A 14,222-nucleotide genomic window follows, 5' to 3' on the forward strand; every position below is an offset into this window, starting at 1 on the left:
TATATGCCATACAAATATCTAAAAACAAGCCTATTCTTGAAATTATAACATACAAATACTTGGAAATGTTAACTTTTTTTTGTAATCATGAATTGAAAAGTAAAGTGTCAACATATTAACACATATTGTTCATTCACTGGAAAATCTAAGGAACATGCCTGTTCCTTCACTGGTTAGAAGTTGTTTCTTGTATTTTTAACATACTTTTGACGCAAAACATCACTAAAGGTACAAGAAAATTAAAGTTTTTCTTTCATTTTCATTAGCTTAGAAAAAACCCAGTAAAGGAACACTTGTTCCTTCACTGGTTTTTCATCGTTTGGTGATCCAGTGAATAAACTCCCCCTTATCTCAGTACTTGATTATGTTATGATGCTTAAAAAAAATAAAACATAACTTCAATAACTATATTTTGAATTCTTATTTTCACAGTGAGAAAAATAAAACTATTACATGCGATTAATTCCACTTCAAACATATAAATACAAATACTCACCTTATAATTTTTTCAAAGAAACAAGGTGTTGCAGAGATAATAACAATTTTAAAAATTTTTCCAGAGAAGTCTATGTGACTAGGTAATCTAAAACATTGCTAGATGATTTCCTATTGTTTGGCAGTAAGCTATTGTTATCAATCAATCTAAAGAAAAACTCAATATATCAATATATATGAAATGTTCCTTCACTGGGTAGTGTTCCTTCACTGGTTGGTTTACCCTAGAAATTATTCTCAAGAAATTAATGTGATTTAAAGAATTAAATTTAAATCGGAAAAAAAGAAAGGCTAATTTTAGTTATGGCATACTTAAGTTATAGCGACAAAAAAACTGATCCCTTCACAAAAATCAAATTTGTAAAAACACAAAATTAAATTTATGCTGCCTTTCTGCTTACGCGCATCAATCCAATCAAATATGGAAGCAAAGAAAGTTATGATACATAATTTTCCGTATTAAGAAAAAGTTGGTTAGAACATAAACCTAGGTATCAGAAAAAATAAGAATCTTTAAATATTTCAGTCAGTTGACCAGCTAGCTATTTGGAAAAAAAGAAAAAAATGATCAGGAACTAAGTTCAATTGAAATTTTTTTTTTATCAATTTACTTATTTATTGACTGACTTTTGTATGTGATGCAGCTTTGATAGAGAAAAGCAAAAAGAAATTCGTTCATAAGGAAAATATTTTTTCTTCCTTGCTGAATTTTTTCTTAAAAATATCTATATTAGAAACGAAATCTGACTAAAAAAACAAAATCAATAGGTTTATCTGTCAATAGGACGACTAGGATATTCCTCTATAACTTAGTAGAGAGGCAGACTGCTTCCCGCTCCCTAAGCCTCTGCTCCTATACAATCTTCCTTTCATTATTATTTTGTGCATCTCACCCTACCTATCATTCTTAGTACATCTCTGCAATAACAAATCTAAAACAAATACCAGATTATTATCAACTATTGCCAAACTTGCATCAAAAAGAAAATTTGGCAAAAATAGCACGAGAATAAAAACAAAACTATTGCATCTCAAATTATTTTAAATGTATTTTTTTAAAATTTTCTTATACTTATTCTTCATAATAAAATTTATTTGATCTTTTAGATTTTGGATTTCAACCACAGGAGTCAAAATGTGTTAATTCCCTTTGTAACCTGATTAATACAAGGTTAAAGCTGTTAGAAAATGAAATATTTGGCCAACATAAAGTTTGGGAATACATTCAAAAAGAGGTGCTTATTTGACTAACTTTAAAAATAAATTCTTATGTAATGTATTAGAAATATGTGTCTAGTCCATTTACTATTAATTGCATTTGTTAATAAAGCATTAAAAGAGCAGTGAAAAATACTGTTGGTCGTCTGAGTGGATGCAGTGCATGTGTAAGGGCCACTTTCTAAATTAATTGTTTTGTTGTGACAGCATAGATTTTGAATCAAAACAAAATAATATACTTTTAGGGTAAATACATGAGCTATCTGTTATTGTTCCTTTTTACTTTAAGATACAGAATTACAAAATAAAAGTAGGAACATTTATAGTATTAAGTAATGCAAGCATGAATAATAAACCTAGTCCTCATCAGAAACGATAATTTTTTAATTTTCTAATAACATGTAGTTTATATGTATGAAAATTTTTTTTAAACTTAATTTAATAATTATGTTTAATCTTTTATTTTTTTATAAAAAAAATGCAAGAAGTTTATCTGTGGTTAAAAAATTGCTCTCTCTAATTAATCTTAATAGAAATCTCTGGATTTTTTCTCCAGGGACAAATAATGGTTTATTTAAAATTGATAGAAATATTATTAAAATTTTAAAATTTTGATTTTTAGGCTGGTTTAAGCATAAATTTAAGCATAAATTTTAAAAGCATGACTTATAAAATAATTGTTTTATTGCTGGATATTAAGTCTGACTTACTGTTATGTGCAAAAGTATTTCTCACAAAAGTATTATTCACCACTGTTTTAATTGTAATAATTTTTTACATAAAACTTTTATCAATATATAAACATAAGTTTAAGCAAAATATTATATTAAATAACTAAATAAGTTAATGATTGCTTTAAACCGTTAAATTACTTTAATATTTGAAATAGGCATTGTGAATGTGGCTACTAGGCCTAACCTCCACAGGACAGTTTCTGTCTGCATGCAATTATAAAAGAAAATGTATGTATATGTTAGTTTATAAAAGTGTAGAAATCCATGCCTTGGATAGGAATGTTACAAATTATTAACAGTATCGATTTTTAAAAATTAATCTCTCTTTCTTGTCATTAAATTTTATTAAAAGAAATTATAATAAAGAATTTTATTTTGAAAGAATTTTAAATTATAAATGAGGAGAAATATTATCACTTTTTCTCTGCACTTATTTATTGTAAATACAAAAAAGTATGCTATTTTTTTTTAAAGGTTGATGAAGTAAAATCCTTGATTGAGGACTGCACATCAACTTGTGATTCATCCTCTTTGAGTGGGCATGATAATGACAGTGAAGTTGTGGATTCTGCTCTTGAAAGCCATAAAACATGTAATAGTTTGTTATGGGACAAAATAAAATTAGCCGAAGAAAATATAAATGTTAAAAAAACATTGATGAAAATTTTAAGCACTGATGTGACAAAATTGAAAAGTTATAAAAGGAAGTGTAAAAAAAAGTTGGAACATTCTGGGTCCAATATTGACCTTATTCTTGAAGTCACTAATGGACTCAATGTTTTTAAATGTAGCCAGTGTAAATTTTGTAGTGACCATTCTGATTTTAGAGAAGCCCTTTTATCATCAATAATTGAATTAGTTCATTTTAATGAAAAAAGTCACAGTTCTTTATTGGAAGAAAATAAAGCATTTAAATCCTGTTTACAAAAAATTTATTTTAAAACAAAACATTGTCTTTTACACAATCAAATTTATTCTAAAAATCAGCCAAGTCAACATTCTTCTTTTGAAAATGATGGCCATGCATTTTATGATAATGTGTACTCAAGCTTTGAACAGTTTTGTCATCATTTTCAAAGCCTCCAAGAAGAACTTATGCAGCTAAAACATATTTTGCTTGCAGCAGAAGAAAATCATTTAGATAATTTTTTTCAAGCTTCTCATTCTTTTGATTGTAAAAGCTATATTGATATGAGGAAAAGGCAAGTTGGTTTTCAAAATGAATTTGAAGATAATGAAAAATTTTCTCGTCATCACCAGAGAAATTATTGCGGTTTTGAAAAAAAGGTAATGTTTAATTTTATATAGTTTAGTCTGTATCAATTCAATTTAACGATAAGCATTTTATCGAACGATTATAACAAATTTAAAGATTTCAGTTTATATCTTTAAGTCTGGAATTGATAAAATTACTTTTTAGCAAATTTGCGATTTTTTCTTACTATTAACTCTGAACACAATTTCATAACTATATACTAATAAGTTAACAATATATTATTTTCTTGTGATATTTTTTTTCATAGGATATTTTTTTTCCTAATAACTAAAATAAATCTTCTAAAAAAAGTTGTTGCCCGAATTGTGGGAAAAATTATTTTTTTTAAAGGGGAATGGTTTGCAAGATTAGCCAATACAAATTTTCTTTAAACCCAACTAATGGTCAATAGCTAGCTTACTTCTTAAAAAAAATAAAAGCTAACTGGAAAACTATCGGTTTAGCTAGTATCAGTTGATAGGACAATTTCAGGGGAGGGGAGACGAAGACTATTTGCCAAACCTCTTGTAGTTGATAGACTATCCAGAAATATGTCAAAATATTTACAGTTAAATGCTTGAATTGGTAGCTGAAAATGTGCATTATTATTGTGAAATATGATATGTTAGAGAATGCATATAATATCTATAATGAGTTAATTCCAAATTTATTCTGAATTTTAATATCATTAATTTATTGTTAATATTAACCTAAGTCATAGTCAGAATTTCATATCAGAGAAAGAACTGTAATACATACTTGCGCATAATTTTTTTCTAGAAAAGCTTTGAGTATGAATCTTGCTTTATGTTATATTATTATTTGCATACTGCTATTAAATCTCACATTCTATTTTAAAATTGATAATATAATAACAATTTTTAACAAAAACTTAATATTTTTATCCCGTTTAAAATTAGTTTCATTATTTTTTTTTGTGTTGAGGAGATCATCAACTATAATCTTTAATCAGAACAATTTTCAAATGAATTTTTTTTACATTTTGTATTGGCATTAAAATAATAGATTTTCTTAAAATTGTTAGTTTTTTGATTTAATGTGTGCATATATTTATAGCTTAATTGTTGTGATGAGTCTTCAGATAATGATATGTCATGTGAAGCAAATCCAGCATATGATCTAAATGCCAACAATTTGGTTAAAAATGAAGTATGTTTGTTACAGCTGTTCTTTTTGTATTTAATAATTTTTATTATTTGTAGTTAAGTTTTATTTTATAACAAAATATAAATGTTGACTCTTTTGACATGTTTGATCATAGTTATAATTTTTTTTTTTTGTTATGAAAAGAATTTTATTATGAACCATCTTTGCTTTTATATTTTTGTTCGGATTTAGATTTTTGAGATTGTGTATTACTTTCAGCTGGACTCACTCCGCAGTGGAATATTTGAAGCTATGCGTGGTATTCGTGATGTGGAAGTGGAGGATAATGATGATAGAAATCTTATCAACATGGTAGCTTCTTTAGCTGAAGAGTGTGGAGCTCTTCGGCAAGAAGTTAGTTATTTACGAAATGTACGTCAAGAAAAGAAACGTTCCTGGAATAAACTGCAATGTTTCATAATGGATGCAGAAGTAAGTTTTTTACACATTCTTATTTTATTCCTAACTGTATTTTTCTACTTTACATTTTAAAACATTCCATCTTATTTAATTCATTTGTGTTGTTAAAGTTGAGGTCAATGTCAGAAATTTAAAATTATTTTTTTTTTACTTATGTATTATTTACTTCTTGCAGCGAAAACTTAAAGGAAGTCGAAGTATTTCTACTTTAAGAGAGATCATTCGAGATTTGGGGCAAATAATTGTGTCAAGTGAATCATCATCAATTGATGAAGCAATTTTATACATGTACACTAATCAGCTAGAGTGGCTTGAAAAGTTTTCTATGGGTTGTGAAAATTTATCAGTTGGCAAAGATTTGGGTAAATATATTTTTTACTTTATATGCTCATTAATTTATTCCTTGTTATATGATTGCTAATTATGTTTTCATTATTTATAATTTTAGTTGCATATTCCAACATATTTTAAAATTATATTTTCTAGGTTTTTTGTAATATGTTAGTTAATGTCATGGTTAGTGCTTTATGGTATCATTCCACAGTGAACTGATCATTAAGACACGGTTCCCAGCAGGTCACCGAACTGGCTGCAGTCAGTGTGCAGGTGGGTGACCACTTGGATCATTCTACGTAGGGACCAAGTGTGTGCGGTATTGATCCTCATTAAACTGTTCTACTGTAAAGTGCTCGACTTTGCATGCAGGCCGTTGGGCTATCAAAGCGGGGGTGCCATTCTCTCTGCAGAGGATCAAAATTGTGATGGCATGTCTTTGGATCATCCTCAGGGATGTTTCCCAGACCGTCGCCAACAGCCCATTGTGCAGCTCCAGTGCAACGTAAATGAACTACAACCACAACAGCTTTATGGTTTCCACTTAATAATTCTTACTTTTTCAAGCCTTCAAGTTATGTAAGAAATTCAGAAAATTATTTAGTATAGTTTTATCTTTATATAGAAACAAAAAACTAGTATTTAATGCAATAATAAATGTAACCTTGGAATAGATATATGAAGTATATTAAGAGAGCAATGCAATGCTATTTATCCAGTATCAAAATATTTTTTTTTCCAGACCATTGTGGATATTTTGCTCAGAAATTAGATAGAACCATTACATTTTATTTCTAAGGGTTATATTGTTTGTAAAATGAAGTAAAGTGTTTACTATGAAGCAAATTAATTTCACTTTGCTGTTAATTTATTATTGTTTGAAATAATACTAGTGGAATAGCATTACTTTTTTATTGGATATCATGTCAAATGTAGCCCATGCTACTGTTCTCATGAGGTTGTGCTATTTTTATGATTGTGGAAGCAACATCTAAAAACATCTTGTTAAGCTGTACTGGAGTGAAAAAAAGTTCAGATAGATACACCCGGATATTGATATGAAAATAAGTACTTAAATACTTAAGTACTGAGTTAAATATGAATACTTAAGTACTGAGAGGTAAATCAAGAATGTATGTTAAGATACGGGGTAGTTTGTTCTGTTGAAGCACCAAGTAGTGAAACTACCTTTTCTTTATTGCAGGAGATATAAATGAAACTTCAGGTGGTTATAATTAACATCCATGTGCAATGATGAATAGATTGATTATGGATCTATAAATCTTTTTTGGTCTTCCAACTTATCTATTCTGGCAATTATCTAACATGGAAGAGAGGGTTTACAATATCAGTTAAAACAGAAATGTGAGTCTGTATATAAGTTTTTTATTAATTATTTTTCACTTATTGCTGAATTTTAAAGTGTTTTCACAATTATGTGAAACATTCAAGCAATATTGAAGATAATATTTTTCCTCTCTATTGAAGCATCTGTTAAACAATTGTCACCATAAAAATGAAATCTTGAAAACCAAAAGATGACGGGAGCTATGTTTTTTTGTGATGTTAAAGATTAGAAGATCAAGCCTTGAAAAATAGCTATGAGATGAAATCTCCATGATTATGACTATATTATTACTTAATGCCCAAGAAAAATGAATAAAAATATTCTGTAATAACAGTTGTTAAAAGAAATTTGAATAATACCTTTGGTGGATTATAATCAGCCATTGATAACGTGATCTGAATCTTAAAGGGTCTCGCAAATTCAGCATAAGCAAACAAAAGTGGAAATAAAAATACAATTACTTTTTGCTCTAATTGATATTTACCAAAAAACTATTACTTTCAGAATTCTGAAAATCATCACTGGTGTCTCAAATATTGTACTGTATCATCAAAACTTTATTATTCTTGAGGAGGAACACTTTAATTTCAGAAGAAATAAATTCACAAGAAACAAGACACTTCACAAGAAATAAATTCACTGTATAATATATAGACTTTAATGGTTCAAGAATATGAATTGGTTTTAGTATGGTAGACTTACTGTTATGTATTTAAAATTGTGGAATTGTATGGTTTTTTAAACTAAGTGTAACATTAAAAAAAGAGAAAATATCACACTATTAATCTCAGGATCATGTAACAAGTATTTACATAAAGAAGACAAATCACCTGTCTTATAAGAAATGAATTTAGCCAGAAAACTTTTATTTATTATAAAACTTTCTAAAATTTACAAATTGGATTTAAACTATATGAATGACAAAACATTTTGTTTTGTCAAACTAGAAAAATGTTTTCATAATCAAATTATGCAATATTTATGTTATTGGGATCTTTGTTTTCTAGTCAGCATTTAATATCTACTATTGATATTTTAAGAAAATAATAAGAAAATTAATAATCATTTAATGTAATAGACATTTTGGAATAAGCATGCATATGATTTCAAGAAAATTCATCAGTATTAAGTCAAATTTAATTCCGATTTGACTGTAGATTTTAATCCTTTTAATATCAATAATGGATTACACACCAGACAGCTTTCCATAAGCAAGATCATTAATCTATTTTTGAAGAAATGAAAGCACAGTCTGAACACATTTACTGTTACAAGCCACTCAAAAAAAAAAAAAAAAAAAAAAAAAAAAAAAAAAAAAAAAANAAAAAAAAAAAAAAAGCAACCAAAATTAATGCAACCTACCTATTCTATGAACAAGATTTATAATAATTATACATATATCAGTATTTAATTACTTTTTTACCTGTCATAATTATAAAATGATTTTTATGTATGATTAAGGAAAATATAAACTATTTTTATTGGTTAATTTATTTAATTTTTTTAAACTTATTTTAAATGACTTGTTTTGCTTTTAATTATAATGTTAAGATATTTCTAATTATTCAAACAGTTCTCAAGAAAGGAAAAATTAAAAATGTTACTTCTTTAAAAACAATTTCTGAAACTATTTGACTGATTTTATTCAAATTTTAATTTTTCTTATCTAAAATTAGATAGTTTAAGTAACAGGCCGAAATTAACAGTTGCCACAGTGTGACTAAGTATAAAAAGTGGTGATTAAAAAATGGTCTACCAGTTACCACTTGATCGCCACTTTTTCATTAAAAGGGAATTCTCTGTCAATTTTATTAAGTTTTTTAGCCTACTGAAAATTGCTTTATTTCAAGCATGTTTCTCAATTTTTTTTTTCATTTTAGAAATAAACCTTGTAATGTATGCTATATTTCGAGAAATGTTTCGAAATAAATGCATTACATTATCAATATCAAGTTTTTTAAATCATTTAAAATTTTGTCCAAAGCTTCCACACATTTTAAAAAGTATCCATTGTTAAAAATGCTACAACTGGCAGGTTGCAAAATTACTTAATTTAGCCTTATAGTTTAAGTAATGTTAAACTTTGTATACCTTATAATTTAATTTTTTATCATTATTAAATTAAAAATACATTACACCTAATTATTAAAAAAATTTTTTTGCTTGTAATTTTCTCTTAATAAGTTTTATAATTTTGTACTCAAATTTTCATTTCTTTTTCTGTTCATATTTTCCAGATTACAACTACTCTCATATATTTAGAGTAAAACTTTTAAATATATTGAAAAAAATGTATGTTTAAAACACTTACACTAATTAATTAGTTTTTTGTATATAAGTTCGTCCCTTCCACCATTAATATAGCCAGTTAACCCCTTAACTGCCGAGTAAAATTTACGTGATTCACTCCCCAGTGCCACCATTTTTCGCTCAAGTGTACTTTCTTATGCAGTGTTTTAGTGGAAGGAAAAAGATGCACGCGTTGCAATTTTAGAACAGTTTACTTTTACAAGACAAGAAAAAGGAAAGAAAGAGATTACAAAATTTAAATTAAATAATAAAAATACAATATAAAAGTTGTTAAAACATAGCTGTTGTATGATAAATACTGAAACATGGTTGGACACATAAACCAACATCACATTCATTGCACTGATAGCGGGATTCACGACGAATTTTTTTCTTGAACAAACAGCACATTTTCGTGATGCATTTGAAGACGTTGATGGAAAGAATAAAAAGCACCAAATACACACGGGAAACGAAAGAGAAAAAAGAATAAACCCGACCTTACTCAAAAAGAGACAAGCAAACGAATAATATTATATCACTTTTCCATAACATCCTTTTCCCATTCCCCCTCCTCCGAAATTAGTAATACATTTGCAAAGCAAACAGTTTCAAGGTCATTTTACTGCATTCTGAAGTAGGGGGGGTTGTTATATTTATAGCAGCGCAATGCAAAGCATCGTACTTCGGAAAAGTGTATATATACGCCTGCGGCAGTTAACTCACAGTCCAGCCGCGACGTATATCTACGCCCGCGGCAGTTAAGGGGTTAAAATGTAAAAGATCAGCAATTAAACCAAAAATTATTCAAATGTTCTATTTTTTTTGCATCATACATTTAGTTAAACAAAAATAAAAATTTATGCTCGTTCTAAAATTACTAAAACGAAAATACTTATCATGAAAATAAACCATTAACATGCTGATTACTTTGTGAATCTAAGAAAGTTGAAAGGTGTGAAAAAAATTTTCTTAATATGTTAACTCAAGGATAGTAGAATTTGAACATTGCAATGCTGTCAAATGCAGGAATCTGGCCACTTTTTGAGTTTGAACTATTTTGGCAAATCTTTGAATGAAAAAATTAAGTTTCCGACCTTGTTTCTCTTATAAATAATTCAGAATACTTTTTATTTTGTTGTTCAAGTCAATGCAAAATTTTACTCACAATTGAGTTTTGAGTTAGCATTTGGAAAAAATAAAATTTTACTCTTCTTCAACAACTGACATGATTCAGAAAAATAATTAAATAGTTAGTTTTAGTTTTGTTACTATTTGGATTTAATGTAAATTTTTAGATAAATCTATGAAAATGAGCTAGAAATCACTGTAAATAATTTCTAGCTGCTCATTATACTTTAATTTATAATCATTAATGTCGTCATATATCTAATAATCATTATAGTTAATACGTTTTTTTAGCTGCTCATTATACTTTAATATGAAATTGTATTTTATTTTAAATAAGTTAAATGAAACTGAGGAAATGAATCCCTATACCATTTGCATAACTGCAGATATTACAAAAAATATTTGATCAATATGCAAAATTTTTGCTTCAATATGCAAAATTTTTTATAATTGTTTAAGTACTGATTTATGAATGAGTACTGATGAATGTATAGCATTCTTTGTCATGACCATGAATGAGAATTATTAGTACTAATGAATAAATATATTTTTTTAGGTTGTAAAGATATGGTAAAAGATTCTGAAAATACTAAGAATAATCAAGAGTGCCCTGCTTTAAGTGACTCATATTCTCAGACATTATTTAACTTTGTTTATGATAAGCAAAACGGAAGTACTAATGATGCAAAAAATGTTGAAACATGTGATGTTGCAATTCAAGTTGATGCATTTTCATTTGGAAATACTGCATTATCTCTCTATGAACCTTCTTTTACCGAAATTAGTAGGGAAATTTATGTTGTTCCTGAAGCTTTAGACGAATCTGACTCTTGTTACAATACTATTTCTTCAGAAGCTGTGGTTAATGATGTTGCCCAAGATGAATTGCTTCCAGATAATTTTAATTCAATTATTACAGTAGTTAACAATTTAGATTGCTCATCTAATTGCCAAATGCTGGTCCTATCAAAAGATCACTCTGTAACTTCTAAAAGCTATATTCCTTTAAGTGGTGCTTTTCCTGTTGCTTCTTCAAATAATATTTATAAATTGCCTGGTGTTAATTTCATAAAGCCAACATCAGAAACATCTAAAGCATTTGACATTTCTTCACTGCTTAACCATCTGACTTGGACTGAAGCTTTTCCTCTTCAAAATATAAATGCATATTTATCATTGTTTTTGAACGATACTTCAACAATGCCATTTTTGTTGAATAATATGTTTTTAAGCTTGTTTAAAAATAATGTGAAAGGATATGAGCTCACTAGAAAAAGCAATTCACCAGTTAGCTTTCCAAAATTGTCCGAATCTGGTATACCATTTTCTTTTGATAAATCTTTAAAGTATTTACCCTATAATTTCTCTCAAATTGAAGAAATCCAAGATGATTATGTTTTCCCAGAAGCTGCTTCTTTAGCCGCCTCAGATATTTCTATAGAAAATAATCCTAATATTGTCAGTGAAATTATTACTTATGAAAATATTAATGATTTAGGTGTATCATCTACTTTGCCAAATGAATCAGTGTTTTTGCCAAATTGTACAGAAGATGAAGACAGTGGGCTGGTTGATGGAAGCAGTATAGTTTCTTCATCTAGTAGCTTAGAGCAAAAATCATCAGATGATATGTCATGTGAAACTAGCCCTTTAAAGGAAAATTTCAGCTTGAAACGAAGTGGTACATTTATTTGTGATAAACCTGTATCACCATGTCGTGAGGGCACTTTTGTTATTGAACCATCTGAAAAACTATCTACTGATAAAACGCAAGTTTTTGATAAAAATGTACTTTTTACTGCAGTTTTGACTGCAGTATATGCTAGCAGCTCTCAAAATTCAGAAAAAAATTATGTATTGTATGAAGTTTACAATTCACCGAAAGAATCAGTTTGCGGAGACCTTCAAGCAGTAAACCCATGTTTTGAGACAAATTTTAATAGTGAATTAATGTTAAGTCAGCATTTTCTTCTTTGTGAAGCATCAAAAGAAACTTCAGCAGTTAGTTCTCATGTTCATTCCCCAGCTATTAGCTGTTACTTTATACTTTTAAAACCAAACCTTGAAATGGATTCAAAACTTTTTTTAGATAATATATCTAGCGAAAACAATGCTGGATCATATCCTCTAATTCCTCAATATTTACCAATTGGAAATACCAACTTTGAGAGTTTTGAACAGTTCTCTTTTGAACAAAGTTGTGAAATATACATGACAAATACAGAGGATCTTGCTAAATTAGAAAATGATTCTCAATTAAGAAACTTGATACCGAAAAAATATTTTAAGTTTAAAACATCTGTGCCTATCAATGATACTAATGATAATATTTTGCAAGATGAAGTACTGCATGAAACTCTATTCAAACAGAATTTGTCTCCCATTTTTACAGCTCCTTATGATTCTCATTCCAATGTTGATCTTAAAATAGGCAATGATAATGAAAATTTCGGTAGTTGCACATCAAGAAAACCGGAATTCAAAAAGAATTTTTTTGAAGGTTGTGAAAAATGCATTCAAACGGATAATTTAACTGATGATTCATTATTGTATTCTAAAGACAATGAGCTGCAAGAAGTAAGTATATATTAGTTTAATTTATTATTTATACTATCTTATACAAAGTTAGATTTTGATATTTTTATTTTTAATTTTATGAAATTTCTTAGCTTAATCTGGTAGTAATACAGTAGTCTCCACTTATTGTGATCAAAGTTAATGCTACTGATTGATCACTTATTGTTATCAAAATCACTCAGTCCTGATTTTTTCTATTTATTTGTATGTTAAACTTATTGCTTTCTGTGATCCTTACATTCTTTAATGTCTATTTTTTTAAGATTTATTTTTGTGAAATTTTTTCAGTTAATCTTTTTATTTTATTTTCTATATTTTCTGTGTATTCAAAAGTAACTTTTTCTTTACTTTATTTGCGCTATTGCTTGAATTTCTGAAAATACTTTTTCTTTTATGCTGGAATTCAAATTCTTTCACTCTTTCTTCAACTGTAGTTGAACAGGGATGCACTAATTGGATGTTAAGGAAAAGCAATTTTCATTGTGTCTTGTATCTAAACCGAGAACAAACATGCTGTTCTCTTATGCTCTGCTCTTTCTTACATAAAGTTTGACAATATGCATGGCAGGAAGCGAACTTGTTTCAGATATAACATCTTAAGAGCTCAAGTCATGAATGAGAATTGATAAAAATATCCATGTAGCTTCCACTTTAACCGATTCAGTTTTGAAGAATATTATAGGAAAAAAAACGGATGATGGAACTGATGAGTCAGATGAAAAATGCCTTAATGTTGTACCACCTCTTACAATTAAATGATGAATACAAGGAAAGTGTTTAAACGTTGAGTACAATATCACATTGACGACTTTGAAAATCATTATAATTAAGAATGATAAATGAGCTTCTGAAGAAAAAGTGTTGATAATCAAATCTTAATAATTTTTTTGAAATTATGCTTTATTAGAAACGGTAATTCCTTTTAAATTGTAATTTTTCTCTAATTATTTTTTTACTTAATGTATTAGATTGAAAAATATTTCCCAAACAGTACAGTACCATGTTAATAAAATCTTTCAAATAAATTTTTGGTAAATAGCTCTAAAAAAAATTAAAATTTCTTTGGAATTCTGTGTTTACTACTGTTTATAAATTGAACGAAGAGTCAGCAGCAAACCAACCATAAATAAAAAGAAGAAACTTTCCTTCTCCTCTTTAATCTCAATAGTGGTTGGGGAGAGAGGAGGTGTAAACCAGTTTCCAGAACTTCTGTTACTGTATCCCTAAATGTTGTTTTTCCTTTATATATAGGAAT

General features: G+C 27.8%; 1 protein-coding gene across 4 annotated transcripts in view; it reads left to right on the forward strand.

Moving 5' to 3' along the window:
- The window catches only part of LOC107456716 (putative leucine-rich repeat-containing protein DDB_G0290503), a 76,891-nt gene that overhangs the window by 39,566 nt on the left and 23,103 nt on the right, over nucleotides 1-14,222 (forward strand). For 3 of the 4 annotated variants that reach the window (XM_016074660.3, XM_016074661.3, XM_016074659.3), the window contains exons 3-8: nucleotides 1,603-1,730; nucleotides 2,922-3,734; nucleotides 4,780-4,872; nucleotides 5,089-5,301; nucleotides 5,465-5,651; nucleotides 10,947-12,967. In XM_016074660.3, coding sequence (XP_015930146.1) covers nucleotides 1,603-1,730; nucleotides 2,922-3,734; nucleotides 4,780-4,872; nucleotides 5,089-5,301; nucleotides 5,465-5,651; nucleotides 10,947-12,967 — 3,455 coding nt within the window. The remainder of the gene's footprint in view (nucleotides 1-1,602; nucleotides 1,731-2,921; nucleotides 3,735-4,779; nucleotides 4,873-5,088; nucleotides 5,302-5,464; nucleotides 5,652-10,946; nucleotides 12,968-14,222) is intronic. The other variant, XM_043043923.2, reaches the window with a different exon arrangement.

The sequence above is a fragment of the Parasteatoda tepidariorum genome, chromosome X1 (genome assembly GCF_043381705.1).
Source record: "Parasteatoda tepidariorum isolate YZ-2023 chromosome X1, CAS_Ptep_4.0, whole genome shotgun sequence".
NCBI classification, from domain to species: Eukaryota; Metazoa; Arthropoda; class Arachnida; order Araneae; family Theridiidae; genus Parasteatoda; species Parasteatoda tepidariorum.